Genomic DNA, 19,180 nt, shown 5'->3' with positions numbered 1-19,180 from the left:
TGACACTGATATCGCCTTTGTGTTTTGGGTTGGTGGTGTCCCAGAATTTTCGAGGATTAGTGTGTAGTATTCGGGGCAAGTCTTTGTTAAAAAAGGAACGTTTGGCGTTCCGAGCAGATGAATTATATGCCTTTTCGGCTGCGTAATACTTGTCCCAGGCCGCCTGGTTAGTTTTTGCTTTGGCTGCGCGAAATAGACGCTTCTTTCTATTCTCCAAACGTTTTAGCGTTTTAGTGAACCATGGTTTCTGTGAACTCTCTCGGAAGGTGAACTTAGGAATGAACTGATCAGTTAGTTCAGTAATTTTCTTCTTAAATATAGTCCAATTTTCTTCGATAGACCGAATATGAAAATTAGTTCGGAAAGATTGAAAGAAAGCATCTAGTTCACGATTAATCTCTGCGTAGTCACCCTTATCGTACAAACGGATCGTCTTTTTAAAAGTTTGGTTCCGAAGTGGGGTTAAGGCTATATCGGTATGAATTACTTCGTGATCGCTGATTCCAGGAAGAATCGTGACTGATTTAACACTTTCGGGATGACTGACGAGTAGTAGGTCTAATATGTTAGCGCTCGTTTGTGTTATTCTTGTTGGCGCCAAGATAACTTGTGTAAGGCCAAAGTTCAGGCACACTTCTATAAAATTTTTGGCTTCCACCGTGCCTGATGCTGAAGCAGTGTTAGTACTCCAGTCAATATCCGGGAAATTAAAATCACCAAAGAGAAGTATATGCGACTTTTGATATTTAGCAGTAAGTTCACACAGCAAGTTAGTAAGTTTCTCTGAAAAGTCCGGAGTACAATGCGGGGGCCTGTAACAAACACCGAGAAGAACCGACTGAGGAGGACAACGGCAGAAAAGCCACATTATTTCTAGATCAGACGAAATGGAAATGATTGAAAATGGTAAATCATTAGAAAAACCAATGAGCACTCCTCCGCCACGAGACCCCTGACGGTCCTTACGAAAAAGCTTAAAGTTAGGTAAGTCTGCCAGGACCTCATTGTCGTTAATTTCGCTAGTCAGCCACGTTTCAGTTAGTACGAAGATGTTGCTATTGGACGAACGAACAAGACTCGAGATTTCTTCCCGCTTAGAAATGAAACTGCGGACATTAGTGAAAAGTACGGAAAAAGAAAGAGTAGACTGAGGTGACTGCCGGGACGCGGGCGTGGGGAGAGGCTGTGGGGTGCTTTTTCTAGATGGCTGCTATGATATTTCCTTAACAGTTTCCGAGGATTCGTCATAAACGTACCGTGCGCGACCGATAAACAAGGTTTTATAGCTCAGTTTATAAGCTGTAGATTTGGTTTTTGCAAAAGTGATAAGCTGTTTTCGGGCCTTCCTAACGGCAGGCGAGAAGTCTTCACCGGCGCTATATACAGTATCTTTGAATTTTTTTCCATTAGACAGAATTTCCAGCTTAGTTTTGTGGGAGTGAAATTTTGCGATTATTGGTCTGGTTTTTCCAGCTGTGTGACGGCCGAGGCGATGGGCGCGCTCGATATCGTTTGAAGCAACTGTTATATCTAAGGTAGTGGAACAAAGATGGATTACAGCTTCCTCAGATTGTGTGTAAGTTTCTGCGGGGTCATTATCAGGGATACCATAAAATATTAGATTGTTTCGACGTGACCGGTTCTCAGCGTCGTCAACACGAGCCTCAAGGTTTTTTATATGAGCACACATTTCTGTTGTCGCTGTCTCCATCGAGTCTAGTCGCGACTGCAGCTCAGTGATAAGTTGGTTTTGTGCCTCAAGGATACACATGCGTGCTGTTAAGTCTGCGATTGCCGTGTCAGTAGCCGTAAGTTGTTTTTTCATGTCTTGTATCTCTGAGAGAAGTGTAGATTGCCCGGAAGACAGTTTCTTTAGCTCAGCAAGCACGGTTTCAAAATCAGGTCCCGGGTTTGTTTCAATATCCCCAGCCAAAAGTAACAAGGATCGAACAACCTCAACGCATTCAACACCAATACAGACACAGCTCTGTGGGCTCGGTAGCTGTAGTAAGAGATAATTGCTAGTTTTCTTAGCAAATAGACTGTAGAAGTTACCAACCTGCATGATGAAGGCGAAAGGGTTAGACTGTGCGGTTGCACAGCCACCGAGCCCACAGAGTGGCGCGGACGGGCGTTGCTCCTTTATAGCTTCCGCTGTTGATGTCGCTCGCAGTTCCGCTTTCCAGGGGTAAGGTAGTGTCCAGTGCTGCCCGAGGGGCGGTCCAGGAAATGGAGATATGATGGCTGCGGTGTTGCAGCAGGGGCTGTTGTTGTTGCTGGCATCGGCATGCGCGGAAACACTGCGGTTCCAGGGCGCGCGGACAGCAGGGCGGGGATGGCCACGCGAACGATGAACAGAAAAATCTGCATGATGAAGGCGAAAGGGTTAGACTGTGCGGTTGCACAGCCACCGAGCCCACAGAGTGGCGCGGACGGGCGTTGCTCCTTTATAGCTTCCGCTGTTGATGTCGCTCGCAGTTCCGCTTTCCAGGGGTAAGGTAGTGTCCAGTGCTGCCCGAGGGGCGTTCCGGGAAATGGAGAGATGATGGCTGCGGTGTTGCAGCAGGGGCTGTTGTTGTTGCTGGCATCGGCATGCGCGGAAAACACTGCGGTTCCAGGGCGCGCGGACAGCAGGGCGGGGATGGCCACGCGAACGATGAACAGAAAAATCTGCATGATGAAGGCGAAAGGGTTAGACTGTGCGGTTGCACAGCCACCGAGCCCACAGAGTGGCGCGGACGGGCGTTGCTCCTTTATAGCTTCCGCTGTTGATGTCGCTCGCAGTTCCGCTTTCCAGGGGTAAGGTAGTGTCCAGTGCTGCCCGAGGGGCGTTCCGGGAAATGGAGAGATGATGGCTGCGGTGTTGCAGCAGGGGCTGTTGTTGTTGCTGGCATCGGCATGCGCGGAAAACACTGCGGTTCCAGGGCGCGCGGACAGCAGGGCGGGGATGGCCACGCGAACGATGAACAGAAAAATCTGCATGATGAAGGCGAAAGGGTTAGACTGTGCGGTTGCACAGCCACCGAGCCCACAGAGTGGCGCGGACGGGCGTTGCTCCTTTATAGCTTCCGCTGTTGATGTCGCTCGCAGTTCCGCTTTCCAGGGGTAAGGTAGTGTCCAGTGCTGCCCGAGGGGCGGTCCGGGAAATGGAGAGATGATGGCTGCGGTGTTGCAGCAGGGGCTGTTGTTGTTGCTGTCATCGGCATGCGCGGAAAACACTGCGGTTCCAGGGCGCGCGGACAGCAGGGCGGGGATGGCCACGCGAACGATGAACAGAAAAATCTGCATGATGAAGGCGAAAGGGTTAGACTGTGCGGTTGCACAGCCACCGAGCCCACCTTTTCCAGTTCGCAGCTTTCCTGGTTGTATTGTCAACCTCTCTGCAGTGTGCAATCCATGTTGGTTCTTCTACGCAACCTTTAGACCAAGTGGAAGAAATTTGCAAGCTCAACGAGGCCCCGAGGAACGCTAGCATTGTAGATGTTTTCATAGCTTGCCGTGAACTACTACCCTCACCGACATCGACAACTGTCATCGGCCTGCATATAAACGCCTGCCGCTCTTCTGCTGACTTCAATCGGCGTGGGTGTGACGCAACAAAGGCAATGAAAAACGCACTCCATTTCCACCTTTTCCAGTTCGCAGCTTTCCTGCTTGTATTGTCAACCTCTCTGCAGTGTGCAAGCCATGTTGGTTCTTCTACGCAACTTTTAGACCAATCGGAAGAAATTTACAAGCTCACAGATGCCCCGTAGAACGCTAGCTTTATACATGTTTTCATAGCTTGCCGTGAACTACTACCCGTACCGACATCGACAACTGTCATCGGCCTGCATATAAACGCCTGCCGCTCTTCTGCTGACTTCAATCGGCGTGGGTGTGACGCAACAAAGCCAATGAAAAACGCACTCCATTTCCACCTTTTCCAGTTCGCAGCTTTCCTGCTTGTATTGTCAACCTCTCTGCAGTGTGCAAGCCATGTTGGTTCTTCTACGCAACTTTTAGACCAATCGGAAGAAATTTACAAGCTCACAGATGCCCCGTAGAACGCTAGCATTATACATGTTTTCATAGCTTGCCGTGAACTACTACCCGTACCGACATCGACAACTGTCATCGGCCTGCATATAAACGCCTGCCGCACTTCTGCTGACTTCAGTCGGCGTGGGAGTGACGCAACAAAGCCACTGAAAAACGCACTCTGTTTCCACCTTTTCCAGTTCGCAGCTTTCCTGGTTGTATTGTCAACCTCTCTGCAGTGTCCAAGCCATGTTGGTTCTTCTACGCAACTTTTAGACCAAGCGGAAGAAATTTACAAGCTCAACGATGCCCCGAGGAACGCTAGCATTGTAGATGTTTTAATAGCTTGCCGTGAACTACTACCCGCACCGGCATCGACAACTGTCACCGGCCTGCATATACATCTTCGAAAAACGTAGCGCGAAACACAAGACACAGGTAAGGTGAAGACAGGACACGAGCGCTATATAAACGCCTGCCGCTCTTCTGCTGACTTCAATCGGCGTGGGAGTGACGCAACAAAGCCACTGAAAAACGCACTCCGTTTCCACCTTTTCCAGTTCGCAGCTTTCCTGGCAGCTTTCACATGGCGGCAGTGGCGTGAGCAGCGCGACCGACACAGAGGCTAATCCAACTCTTTGCTTTTGCTGCAGCCACGCCGGTACCGTCCACGTGCAGACAGACGCCCATATCTTTCTGGAAGAAGCCGAAGCGTAGCATCGTACCTGAAGATATCTGCGCGCCGCCGATTGGACCAGGCGCTGTGACGTCGGTGGGCTTCGGCTACAAAAGCTCGGGGGCGACGTGGACTGCTCTTCACATGGCGGCAGTGGCGTGAGCAGCGCGACCGACACAGAGGCTAACCCAACTCTTTGCTTTTGCTGCAGCCACGCCGGTACCGTCCACGTGCAGACAGACGCCCATATCTTTCTGGAAGAAGCCGAAGCGTAGCATCGTACCTGAAGATATCTGCGCGCCGCCGATTGGACCAGGCGCTGTGACGTCGGTGGGGTTCGGCTACAAAAGCTCGGGGGCGACGTGGACTGCTCTTCACATGGCGGCAGTGGCGTGAGCAGCGCGACCGACACAGAGGCTAACCCAACTCTTTGCTTTTGCTGCAGGTTGGTCATTTTGCTTTACATATTTCTGTAGATTGCAAACTGCCACGCCGCTGCTGCCATTTGTAAAGTGCTACCATTGTGATTTTTGCTGCAGCTTGCCCCGCAGTATCATGTCCAAAATCAGCAAGGAACTAGCGCTAGCACTAGATGAAATGAAGAAAGAAATCAGGGCTGAATTTAAGGCTTTCAGGGAATCCCTTGAACGCGATGTTCGCAATGAGCTCAGAGAAATAAAAACCAGCATGTCATTCATTAGTGAGAAATATGACGAGATGAAGGATGACCTCAAGAGCACAGTCGAGGAGAATAAGGAATTGCGCGAACAAAACGCAATTCTAAGAGATCGCTGTGATTCACTTGCTTCCCAGATCAAATTGTGTGAAGCACGGCTGGTACACTGTGAACAGTACTCGCGGAATGCAAATGTAGAAATCAAAGGGATACCTGTGAGCACAGATGAAAACTTGCTTGAAATTTTGGGAGAACTTGGTGAAAAAGTGGGCGAAAGTGTTTCGCCTTCCGACATTGACGTATGTCATAGGGTAGCTGTTCATGAAAGCAAAACAGAAAAGTACATAGTCGCACAATTTGTGCATCGAAGGAAGCGAGACGCTTTTCATGAAAAGGCGCGAAAAACGAGGCTGTCATGTACAGACCTTGGTTTCCAGGAGACGGACTCTGTGTACGTGAATCAGCACTTGTGCCCAGATCGCAAGCGCTTGCTGGGGCTTGCTGTCAGTAAGAAGCGTGAGTCACACTGGAAGTTTGTCTGGGTGCGCGGAGGCCAGATCTACGCACGGAAATCTGAGAACAGCACGCTGCTAAAGATAACTAATAGCAGTGACGTGGCCAAGATGACCTAGGAAGTTATCTTTCATCATGGATTCCTATCACTTGCTTGCTCCAGAACAGTTAAATAAGCTAGCTAGCACAAACGCCTTAAAACTTTTTCACTTGAACTGCCGTTCGATAAATAACAAAGCTGAAGAAATAGAAGCCTTGTTATCTGTTTTCAAATTTTCTTTTGATGTAATTATGTTCACCGAGACCTGGTATCAAGATGACGCAAACTATTTAGTTCTAAGTAACTATACACATTTTGTTCTTAATAGACCTGGGCGCCGGGGTGGCGGTGTGTCGTTGCAGATATTGAACACACAACCTGCAAAAGAAAACAAACAATTCACAGTTTCTACCGCAGATATTGAAATCCTGACAGTTGAAGGTGGGAATGATGTATTTGCCGTTCTGTACCGTCCTCCTGATGGAAATTTGAGAGGGTGCCTAGACGTTCTCGAAAGCCTGTTTGATTACGTAACAACAAACCAGCAAGTATTATTTTTATCGGGTGATTTGAATGTTGATACGCGATGTCATTCAGCAGCACAACAAGAATTCATAAGCCCACTAGATGCATATGGCATCTAGTAGGATCACACGACTGTCACCTTAATATGCTCACTCGTGCTTAGGACCTGTTGGCTAGGCCTGTTGTACTTGTCCCTAAGAGGTATTGAATGGAAGCACGACTCGCTTATTTCAAGGGTAGCATGCAGTCATCTGTGCTTATAATGTTCGCTATAGCTCTACACCATCACGTTTTATTCCAGCCGTACCCTTCCGAAAAGTGCAGTGTATGGACGCATAGCGCATTTATTTTAATAGGATCACACGACTGTCACCTTAATATGCTCACTCGTGCTTAGGACCTGTTGGCTAGGCCTGTTGTACTTGTCCCTAAGAGGTACTGAATGGAAGCACGACTCGTTTATTTCAGGGGTAGCATGCAGTCATCTGTGCTTATAATGTTCGCTATAGCTCTGCACCATCACATTTTATTCTAGCGGTACCCTTCCGAAAAGTGCAGTGTATCGACGCATAGCGCGTTTATTTTAATAGGATCACACGACTGTCACCTTAATATGCTCACTCGTGCTTAGGACCTGTTGGCTAGGCCTGTTGTACTTGTCCCTAAGAGGTACTGAATGGAAGCACGACTCGCTTATTTCAAGGGTAGCATGCAGTCATCTGTGCTTATAATGTTCGCTATAGCTCTACACCATCACGTTTTATTCCAGCGGTACCCTTACGAAAAGTGCAGTGTATGGACGCATAGCGCGTTTATTTTAATAGGATCACACGACTGTCACCTTAATATGCTCACTCGTGCTTAGGACCTGTTGGCTAGGCCTGTTGTACTTGTCCCTAAGAGGTACGAATGGAAGCACGACTCGCTTATTTCAAGGGTAGCATGCAGTCATCTGTGCTTATAATGTTCGCTATAGCTCTACACCATCACGTTTTATTCCAGCGGTACCCTTCCCAAAAGTGCAGTGTATGGACGCATAGCGCGTTTATTTTAATAGGATCACACGACTGTCACCTTAATATGCTCACTCGTGCTTAGGACCTGTTGGCTAGGCCTGTTGTACTTGTCCCTAAGAGGTACTGAATGGAAGCACGACTCGCTTATTTCAAGGGTAGCATGCAGTCATCTGTGCTTATAATGTTCGCTATAGCTCTACACCATCACGTTTTATTCCAGCGGTACCGTTCCGAAAAGTGCAGTGTATGGACGCATAGCGCGTTTATTTTAATAGGATCACACGACTGTCACCTTAGTATGCTCACTCGTGCTTAGGACCTGTTGGCTAGGCCTGTTGTACTTGTCCCTAAGAGGTACTGAATGGAAGCACGACTCGTTTATTTCAAGGGTAGCATGCAGTCATCTGTGCTTATAATGTTCGCTATAGCTCTACACCATCACGTTTTATTCCAGCGGTACCCTTCCACAAAGTGCAGTGTACGGACGCATAGCGCGTTTACTTTAATAGGATCACACGACTGTCACCTTAGTATGCTCACTCTTGCTAAGGACCTGTTGGCTAGGCCTGTTGTACTTGTCTCTAAGAGGTACAGAATGGAAGCACGACTCGTTTATTTCAAGGGTAGCATGCAGTCATCTGTGCTTATAATGTTCGCTATAGCTCTACACCATCACGTTTTATTCCAGCGGTACCCTTCCGAAAAGTGCTGTGTATGGACGCATAGCGCGTTTATTTTAATAGGATCACACGACTGTCACCTTAATATGCTCACTCGTGCTTAGGACCTGTTGGCTAGGCCTGTTGTACTTGTCCCTAAGAGGTACTGAATGGAAGCACGACTCGTTTATTTCAAGGGTAGCATGCAGTCATCTGTGCTTATAATGTTCGCTATTTATTTATTTATTTATTTATTTAGCAATACTGTAAGCCTTTGACAGGCCTATACAGGCAGTGGGTTACAAAGGTATTCACAATGTACAACACTTTGTAAAATATATTAACACTAGAACTTGTTATCTGAAACAGAACATCATTCCAACCAAAATCAAACGGTAGAAAAGAGCAGGAAAAAAAAGAAAAAAGAATAAAAAAGCGTCCGCTTTATGGCACTGGGTGAAACAAAGATTCTACCTTATTGACAAAGCTAGACACAGAATCGTCGTCAACAACATCCCCTGGCAATGAATTCCAAATCTCTACGGACGACGGAAAAAAAGAAAACTTGAAAGTATTGCACCGTGTGACGTATGGCCGGATGTGCTTATCATGATTTTTTCGTTTAGTGTGACGGTGTGGTGGCTGCAGATACTGATCTTTGTTGATACGCAGCGACCCATGGTAAAGCATGAAAAGAAACTTCATGGCGGCAACGCGACGCCTGCTCGCAAGTGTGGGAATGCCTGCTTGTGTTCTAAGAGCACTGACACTTTCAAACCGGGAGTACTTCGAGTAGATAAATCGTAGTGCTTTATTTTGCACCCTTTCCAAGGAATCTGTCAGGTACTGTTGATGCGGGTTCCAGACTATGCTACCATATTCCAGAATCGGTCGGACTAGAGTTTTGTAGGCTTTAAGTTTTACTTCAGGAGGAGCCTTGCCTAATTTTCTTCGTAAAAATCCTAGTGTTTTAAACGCTTTTGCACAGGTGTTGTTAATATGTACATCCCATTTCATTGTGCGTGTAAGTGTTACCCCTAAATACTTAACAGTGTCTGTTTGGCTGAGAACGGACCCCCCTAATGTGTAGCTAAACCTTAACAACGATTTTTTATGACTTACACTTAAATACTTAGTTTTTTCTGCGTTTATTTTCATGCCCCACGTTTCGCACCAGAGAGCAATGTTATTTAATGACATATTGAGTTTCCATTGATCCTCAACTCCCCGCACGACTGTGTAAATCACACAGTCGTCAGCAAAAAGCCTGATTTTCACCCCATCGACAATACAAGAGCTAACATCATTAATATATATAAGGAATAATAAAGGTCCCAGGACGGATCCCTGCGGTACACCTGAAACTACTTCGAGGTTCTCCGATTCATTATTATTTATAACCACATATTGGGTGCGATTTGACAGATAAGCTTCTATCCATGCTATTACTTCCGAATTAATGCCAAGGAGCTTTAGTTTGTGAATTAATTTACAGTGCACAACACGGTCATAAGCCTTAGAGAAATCAATAAAAATGCTGTCAACTTGTTCTCGGGAATTGATTGCTCTCGTGAAGTCATGCGTTATTTCTAATAATTGCGTGACTGTGGACAGCCCTTTTCGGAAACCGTGTTGGGTCGGATTCAATAAGTTGTTTTCTTCCAAGTAACTCATAATTGCTTTGTTAATAATGTGCTCCATAAGCTTGCAACAACCACTTGTAAGCGATATTGGTCTGTAGTTGTCAACTAGTAATTTGTTTCCGTGTTTATGAATGGGTATTATTTTCGCGCGAAGCCAGTCAGCAGGGAGCGTGGCAGTTTTCAGTGACTCGATGAATATAGTATGCAGGAAAGGGGATATCTGCTGCGCATATCGGTTCAAAAACAGATTTGGGATACTATCTGGGCCGGATGATTTTTTCGTGTCAACCTGCAGAAGTAAGTTTAGCACGCCTTCCTCAGTTATTATTATCTCGGGCATCAGAGAATCAAAAGTTGTCTCAGCTATGCTTACCGCATTTGTTCGCGTGAAAACTGATTGGAAGTACGTGTTGAAGGAATTGGCTATTTCGTGTTCGTCCTCGACGACTATGCCAGCAATTTCTAATTTTCTGGTGTGGTCTCTTGGTTCCGCCAAATATCGCCAGAATTTCTGCGGTTGTGTTTTCAAGAAATTTGCTAATGTGTCGGTAAAAAATAACCTCCTTGCTGCCCTGATCTCCAACCTCAGTTGACTTGACAGCGCAACCACCTCTAATCTATTGCCTTTTCTTTTTCTCTTTCTACGCAATTTTCTTTTCAGGTGAATTATTGAACGTGTTAACCACGGAGCTTTGCGTTTAATTCTTTTCTGTCTTGTCGGAATGAAGTTGGATTCGCAGTGCGCAATCGCATTCTTTAGTTTTACCCACAGGCTGTTTACGGGCACTGGTCCTCGGGATTCTCCGGTTGAAAAATCATCTAGCGCTATGTCCAGGAAGTCTATTACACTCTCATCTTCAGCCTTGCTGTAGTCTTTCACTGCTTTCATCGAAGAACTTTTACGGCGTTTGTTACCCGCGCTGAAGTTACAGCATTTTAATAGAAGCATCTTGTGATCAGAGATACCTTCTTCTATTGTTATTACTGGATTTAATGATTCTGACAGGAAGGCAAGATCAAGAATTGCGTGGGAGTTTCCTTGCACTCGAGTAGGTTCTTTAACAATTTGTGTCAATGAGAGACTGAACATTATATCTAGGAGCCGCTCACAGCTACGCACTTCTTTATTTCCAATCCTCATTGTATCCCAATCAATTCCCGAAAGGTTGAAATCCCCACTTATCAACAGTTTAGTCCGGTTGTTGACTTTGCTATGTAAGAAGTCATGCATTTGCGTAAGATAATCTTCAGTCTCCCCAGGACGTCTGTATATGGCACCTATTAATATCGAAGATTCGTTAAATCTTAAATTGCACCAAGTACTTTCATGATTAGCTATTCCGGGGTCTTGGTGGAATGTCAGACTTTGTTTAATGGCAATCGCCACCCCGCCTCACCGGCCATCACGATCTGAACGAAGTAGCGAGTAGGAGGGAGGGATTATTTCATGATCGTCTATACTGGAATGCAACCATGTTTCTGTGATTATGACCACATCGGGGGAATACAACAGCAAAAGTTCTTCTAATTTGTCAGTTTTATTGACAATGCTTCTGGCATTAAAGCTTAAAATTGTAAGTTGTGCTGTAGTATTCTTGTGTCAGTCCTGCTCACTTGTATTGCCGTTGACTGTGTTTTGTTTTCGATTCACTAGAATTCGCTTGTTTTCTGTGTCGTCCCACACATACATATCATCATTAACCTTGAGTTTGTTAAACACTAGGGCTACCTTATCGCCTTTCGAGCGCTCGATTTTAGATGATTCCCACAACTTTCGACGCGTTTCTCGGACACTTGCCGAGAAATCCTCTGATATCGATATTGCACTGTCTTTCAACTTGAAGCAATTGCGCAATACTGCCATCTTTTCGGCAAAATCGTAAAATCGCAGGATAAGTGGTCGTTCACGACGGGCATTTTTAGAACCAATTCGGTGAATTCGTTCTACAGAACGGACCTCGATGCCCAGAATGTCTTTAAATGTCTCTTCTATGACTGCTTGTTCCAGTGCTGCTCTGTCTTCTTTAGCGCCTTCCTTTAAACCGAAGATGACCAAGTTATTCCTTCGACTACGATTCTCTAGATCGTCGATTTTCCTGTTTACATGTGTGAATTCTTTTTCCATGTCGCTGACTGCTTTCACGCATTCCTTTACCCTTTCATGGTCTTCCCTCAATGTGGCGAGTGATGCTTCCATTTCGGTCAGCCTACGCTCCACACATTGTAAGCCATTTTGTAAAGTAATTTGTGACGCCCTAATCTCTGACACCATAGCGTGTATCTCATCTAATTTATCCGGACCGGGGTTCTCCTCTACGTCACCGCTGAGCTTCAGCAACAATTTGGCTACACAGAGCATTTCACAGCAACAGCACAACAAGCACTGCGGGCTCGGCAGCACAACAATACCAACGCAATTGCTCTTTACAGATTTGACATTGGACCATTTGTCACTAACCTGAAGAACGAAGAGCACACAATTTAGCATCGTGCGCCGATCGGTGCCGCCGAGCCCACTGAGTCGTCCGCTGTGCTGGCTCTTTCTTTTAAAGGCTTCCCACGAAGTCCCGGATGACGCAGGTGTCCCGGATGTCGCACCGAAATCGTGATCCAGCCGGGGGATATCGTCCACGTGCTTCTGCGTTGTCGGCTTTAGTGCCAGCATGATGACCGGGCGGAACATTACAGCGTGTCCTGTTGAAGTTGGCAAAGTGTATCGGCCCGAGGGTGGTGGAAAGATGCCATCGCCGGGTGAGCCTACCGCCAGGAATACCTGAAGAACGAAGAGCACACAATTTAGCATCGTGCGCCGATCGGTGCCGCCGAGCCCACTGAGTCGTCCGCTGTGCTGGCTCTTTCTTTTAAAGGCTTCCCACGAAGTCCCGGATGACGCAGGTGTCCCGGATGTCGCACCGAAATCGTGATCCAGCCGGGGGATATCGTCCACGTGCTTCTGCGTTGTCGGCTTTAGTGCCAGCATGATGACCGGGCGGAACATTACAGCGTGTCCTGTTGAAGTTGGCAAAGTGTATCGGCCCGAGGGTGGTGGAAAGATGCCATCGCCGGGTGAGCCTACCGCCAGGAATACCTGAAGAACGAAGAGCACACAATTTAGCATCGTGCGCCGATCGGTGCCGCCGAGCCCACTCACGTTTTATTCCAGCGGTACCCTTCCTAAAAGTGCAGTGTATGGACGCATAGCGCGTTTATTTTAATAGGATCACACGACTGTCACCTTAATGTGCTCACTCGTGCTTAGGACCTGTTGGCTAGGCCTGTTATACTTGTCCCTACGAGGTACTGAATGGAAGCACGACTCGTTTATTTTAAGGGTAGCATGCAGTCATCTGTGCTTATAATGTTCGCTATAGCTCTACACCATCACGTTTTATTACAGCGGTACCCTTCCGAAAAGTGCAGTGTATGGACGCATAGCGCGTTTTTTTTAATAGGATCACACGACTGTCACCTTAATATGTTCACTCGTGCTTAGGACCTGTTTGCTAGGCCTGTTGTACTTGTCCCTAAGAGGTACTGAATGGAAGCACGACTCGCTTATTTCAAGGGTAGCATGCAGTCATCTGTGCTTATAATGTTCGCTATAGCTCTACACCATCACGTTTTATTCCAGCCGTACCCTTCGGAAAAGTGCAGTGTATGGACGCATAGTGCTTTTATTTTAATAGGATCACACGACTGTCACCTTAATATGCTCACTCGTGCTTAGGACCTGTTGGCTAGGCCTGTTGTACTTGTCCCTAAGAGGTACTGAATGGAAGCACGACTCGTTTATTTCAGGGGTAGCATGCAGTCATCTGTGCTTATAATGTTCGCTATAGCTCTGCACCATCACATTTTATTCTAGCGGTACCCTTCCGAAAAGTGCAGTGTATCGACGCATAGCGCGTTTATTTTAATAGGATCACACGACTGTCACCTTAATATGCTCACTCGTGCTTAGGACCTGTTGGCTAGGCCTGTTGTACTTGTCCCTACGAGGTACTGAATGGAAGCACGACTCGTTTATTTTAAGGGTAGCATGCAGTCATCTGTGCTTATAATGTTCGCTATAGCTCTACACCATCACGTTTTATTCCAGCGGTACCCTTCCGAAAAGTGCAGTGTATGGACGCATAGCGCGTTTTTTTTAATAGGATCACACGACTGTCACCTTAATATGTTCACTCGTGCTTAGGACCTGTTTGCTAGGCCTGTTGTACTTGTCCCTAAGAGGTACTGAATGGAAGCACGACTCGCTTATTTCAAGGGTAGCATGCAGTCATCTGTGCTTATAATGTTCGCTATAGCTCTACACCATCACGTTTTATTCCAGCCGTACCCTTCGGAAAAGTGCAGTGTATGGACGCATAGTGCTTTTATTTTAATAGGATCACACGACTGTCACCTTAATATGCTCACTCGTGCTTAGGACCTGTTGGCTAGGCCTGTTGTACTTGTCCCTAAGAGGTACTGAATGGAAGCACGACTCGTTTATTTCAGGGGTAGCATGCAGTCATCTGTGCTTATAATGTTCGCTATAGCTCTGCACCATCACATTTTATTCTAGCGGTACCCTTCCGAAAAGTGCAGTGTATCGACGCATAGCGCGTTTATTTTAATAGGATCACACGACTGTCACCTTAATATGCTCACTCGTGCTTAGGACCTGTTGGCTAGGCCTGTTGTACTTGTCCCTAAGAGGTACTGAATGGAAGCACGACTCGCTTATTTCAAGGGTAGCATGCAGTCATCTGTGCTTATAATGTTCGCTATAGCTCTACACCATCACGTTTTATTCCAGCGGTACCCTTACGAAAAGTGCAGTGTATGGACGCATAGCGCGTTTATTTTAATAGGATCACACGACTGTCACCTTAATATGCTCACTCGTGCTTAGGACCTGTTGGCTAGGCCTGTTGTACTTGTCCCTAAGAGGTACGAATGGAAGCACGACTCGCTTATTTCAAGGGTAGCATGCAGTCACCTGTGCTTATAATGTTCGCTATAGCTCTACACCATCACGTTTTATTCCAGCGGTACCGTTCCGAAAAGTGCAGTGTATGGACGCATAGCGCGTTTATTTTAATAGGATCACACGACTGTCACCTTAGTATGCTCACTCGTGCTTAGGACCTGTTGGCTAGGCCTGTTGTACTTGTCCCTAAGAGGTACTGAATGGAAGCACGACTCGTTTATTTCAAGGGTAGCATGCAGTCATCTGTGCTTATAATGTTCGCTATAGCTCTACACCATCACGTTTTATTCCAGCGGTACCCTTCCACAAAGTGCAGTGTACGGACGCATAGCGCGTTTACTTTAATAGGATCACACGACTGTCACCTTAGTATGCTCACTCTTGCTAAGGACCTGTTGGCTAGGCCTGTTGTACTTGTCTCTAAGAGGTACAGAATGGAAGCACGACTCGTTTATTTCAAGGGTAGCATGCAGTCATCTGTGCTTATAATGTTCGCTATAGCTCTACACCATCACGTTTTATTCCAGCGGTACCCTTCCGAAAAGTGCTGTGTATGGACGCATAGCGCGTTTATTTTAATAGGATCACACGACTGTCACCTTAATATGCTCACTCGTGCTTAGGACCTGTTGGCTAGGCCTGTTGTACTTGTCCCTAAGAGGTACTGAATGGAAGCACGACTCGTTTATTTCAAGGGTAGCATGCAGTCATCTGTGCTTATAATGTTCGCTATAGCTCTACACCATCACGTTTTATTCCAGCGGTACCCTTCCCAAAAGTGCAGTGTATGGACGCATAGCGCGTTTATTTTAATAGGATCACACGACTGTCACCTTAATATGCTCACTCGTGCTTAGGACATGTTGGCTAGGCCTGTTGTACTTGTCCCTAAGAGGTACTGAATGGAAGCACGACTCGCTTATTTCAAGGGTAGCATGCAGTCATCTGTGCTTATAATGTTCGCTATAGCTCTACACCATCACGTTTTATTCCAGCGGTACCGTTCCGAAAAGTGCAGTGTATGGACGCATAGCGCGTTTATTTTAATAGGATCACACGACTGTCACCTTAGTATGCTCACTCGTGCTTAGGACCTGTTGGCTAGGCCTGTTGTACTTGTCCCTAAGAGGTACTGAATGGAAGCATGACTCGTTTATTTCAAGGGTAGCATGCAGTCATCTGTGCTTATAATGTTCGCTATAGCTCTACACCATCACGTTTTATTCCAGCGGTACCCTTCCACAAAGTGCAGTGTATGGACGCATAGCGCGTTTACTTTAATAGGATCACACGACTGTCACCTTAATATGTTCACTCGTGCTTAGGACCTGTTTGCTAGGCCTGTTGTACTTGTCCCTAAGAGGTACTGAATGGAAGCACGACTCGCTTATTTCAAGGGTAGCATGCAGTCATCTGTGCTTATAATGTTCGCTATAGCTCTACACCATCACGTTTTATTCCAGCCGTACCCTTCGGAAAAGTGCAGTGTATGGACGCATAGTGCTTTTATTTTAATAGGATCACACGACTGTCACCTTAATATGCTCACTCGTGCTTAGGACCTGTTGGCTAGGCCTGTTGTACTTGTCCCTAAGAGGTACTGAATGGAAGCACGACTCGTTTATTTCAGGGGTAGCATGCAGTCATCTGTGCTTATAATGTTCGCTATAGCTCTACACCATCACATTTTATTCCAGCGGTACCCTTCCGAAAAGTGCAGTGTATGGACGCATAGCGCGTTTATTTTAATAGGATCACACGACTGTCACCTTAATATGCTCACTCGTGCTTAGGACCTGTTGGCTAGGCCTGTTGTACTTGTCCCTAAGAGGTACTGAATGGAAGCACGACTCGCTTATTTCAAGGGTAGCATGCAGTCATCTGTGCTTATAATGTTCGCTATAGCTCTACACCATCACGTTTTATTCCAGCGGTACCCTTACGAAAAGTGCAGTGTATGGACGCATAGCGCGTTTATTTTAATAGGATCACACGACTGTCACCTTAATATGCTCACTCGTGCTTAGGACCTGTTGGCTAGGCCTGTTGTACTTGTCCCTAAGAGGTACTGAATGGAAGCACGACTCGCTTATTTCAAGGGTAGCATGCAGTCATCTGTGCTTATAATGTTCGCTATAGCTCTACACCATCACGTTTTATTCCAGCGGTACCCTTCCACAAAGTGCAGTGTATGGACGCATAGCGCGTTTTTTTTAATAGGATCACACGACTGTCACCTTAGTATGCTCACTCTTGCTTAGGACCTGTTGGCTAGGCCTGTTGTACTTGTCTCTAAGAGGTACAGAATGGAAACACGACTCGCTTATTTCAAGGGTAGCATGCAGTCATCTGTGCTTATAATGTTCGCTATAGCTCTACACCTTCACGTTTTATTCCAGCGGTACCGTTCCGAAAAGTGCAGTGTATGGACGCATAGTGCATTTATTTTAATAGGATCACACGACTGTCAGCTTAATATGCTCACTCGTGCTTAGGACCTGTTGGCTAGGCCTGTTGTACTTGTCCCTAAGAGGTACTGAATGGAAGCACGACTCGTTTATTTCAAGGGTACCATGCAGTCATCTGTGCTTATAATGTTCGCTATAGCTCTACACCATCACGTTTTATTCCAGCGGTACCCTTCCGAAAAGTGCAGTGTATGGAAACATTGTGTCTGTTGGAGATATTCCTGTCTCCGTGACTTCACACCGATCTTTGAATACCGTCCGGGGCGTGATATCCGAAAATGATTTTGTCCACATCACAGAAAAAGAGATGCTCGAAGGTCTGAGTGACCAAGACGTGATAGACGTTCACAGAATCAAGATCCGGAAGGATAATAAGGATATAGACACAAAACATATGATCCTGACGTTCAGCACTAGCACACTGCCCGACACAGTCGAAGTAGGATATTTGAAAGTTAACGTAAGACCATACATTCCCAATCCTCGCCGATGTTTCAACTGCCAAAGGTTCGGCCACGGCTCGCAAAGTTGCCGCGGTCGGAAAACGTGCGCGAAGTGCGCCTCGAAGGATCATTCTGATCAATGTGACGCTGCCCCGCACTGCGCAAACTGTGACGGAGACCATGCAGCATACTCCAGGGCGTGTCCGTCCTGGAAAAAAGAAAAAGAGATAATCACCATAAAGACAAAGGAAAACATTTCATTTCAAGAAGCGAGAAGGCGTTTCGCACTCACCAACTCATTCTCCTTCACAACAAAACAAAACTTCGCCGATGTGGTGCGTGGGCGCGGCGCACCACACCAGGCTTCGGCACCCGTCCAGGTCACACGCAGTGAGCCTGTGGCGGTGCCATCCGCGCCCCAAGGCAGAGCAGCTAACGCTGCTCCGCCAACTGCAATCCAGGCTGCGCAGACCCCCGGGTCGGCGGGCCTCAAGACCTCTTCCCACAGGTCGAGGTCAAACTCGAACGCGACCGTGCCTCCTGCACGGTCGTCCAGCGCCTCCGCAGAGGCGATGGACACGGCCCCGGGCAGCCCCGCGCCGTCCACGTCGGACGGTCGGCGGAGCTCTCTGGATCGATCAAAAAAAGACAGGCCCCGAGTCACGGGGCCAACAACAACTTGATCTACCTTTCCACCCTATAGAAACACAAAATTAAGATGGCTTTCATAATACAATGGAACTGTAGAGGACTTTTAAACAACTACAGTGACATAAAAGACATACTAGGAGCACACGCTCCTGTCGTCTTATGCCTACAAGAAACAAATTTAGGTCCCCAAAAAATAACTTTCTAAAGAATTACACTGTTTTCCGCCGCGATCGGGAACAGGCGAGCCGACTATCGGGAGGCGTAGCCATCGTAGTGAAAAGCGGCGTCCCGGCTCGAGAGCTTAAACTAAAAACAAGACTTGAAGCTGTCGCAGCCACTCTGGTTGCCCATAAAACCATCACAGTGTGCTCACTATATATCGATCCGCACTTTAATTTAACACTACATGACTTAGAGGATCTTTTAGAGCAGCTACCAGAGCCATACCTGTTAGTTGGAGATTTTAATGCACATTCACATTTTTGGGGAAGTGAAAAAACTGACGCTAGAGGCCATCTCGTAGAGGATTTTATTTTATGCAATGACGTCTGTTTACTCAACTCTAATAAGCCTACATACTGCTCCCCAACCTCGGGGAAAATGAGTGTTTTAGATTTGTCTTTTAGTTCACCGTCTGTTTTTAACGATTTTAACTGGAGTGTTTTAGACAATCCATATGGAAGTGATCATCTCCCTGTCGTAATAAGTCTCTCATCCTTGCGAACAGTCGTTCCCACAAAACCACGGTGTTGGAAGCTACATTTAGCTGACTGGCAACTTTTTACAGCACAAGCTACATTAGAGAAAATAGTTTTAGAAAATGTTGCCATCAATGAGATAAATGAAAAATTCACGAATTGTATCTTAGCTGCCGC

At 46.6% G+C, this 19,180-nt stretch overlaps 2 protein-coding genes across 2 annotated transcripts; both read right to left on the bottom strand.

Moving 5' to 3' along the window:
• Positions 1-1,210: 1,210 nt before the first annotated feature.
• LOC149327666 (uncharacterized) lies at positions 1,211-11,172 on the bottom strand. Its single transcript, XM_089564948.1, has 2 exons — positions 11,166-11,172; positions 1,211-2,244 (listed from the first exon to the last, which is right to left on the bottom strand). Exons 1-2 carry the CDS (start codon positions 11,170-11,172, stop codon positions 1,211-1,213), a joined length of 1,041 nt encoding a protein of 346 aa, XP_089421074.1.
• A 41-nt stretch (positions 11,173-11,213) lies between these two features.
• Positions 11,214-12,886, bottom strand: LOC149327665 (uncharacterized). Its single transcript, XM_089564946.1, has one exon. It carries the CDS (start codon positions 12,884-12,886, stop codon positions 11,369-11,371), a length of 1,518 nt encoding a protein of 505 aa, XP_089421072.1. The 3' UTR covers positions 11,214-11,368.
• Between the last annotated feature and the right edge of the window lie 6,294 nt (positions 12,887-19,180).

The sequence above is a fragment of the Amblyomma mixtum genome, chromosome 10 (assembly GCF_055824585.1).
Source record: "Amblyomma mixtum isolate Tamu chromosome 10, ASM5582458v1, whole genome shotgun sequence".
NCBI lineage: Eukaryota > Metazoa > Arthropoda > Arachnida > Ixodida > Ixodidae > Amblyomma > Amblyomma mixtum.
The sequence above is the reverse complement of the archived record's forward strand: the minus strand, read 5'-3'. Positions and strand labels throughout refer to the sequence as shown.

What these genes read in the sequence shown, in the direction of transcription:
- LOC149327665 (XM_089564946.1), bottom strand. Translation starts at nt 12,886, where the DNA reads ATGCTAAATTGTGTGCTCTTCGTTCTTCAGGTATTCCTGGCGGTAGGC.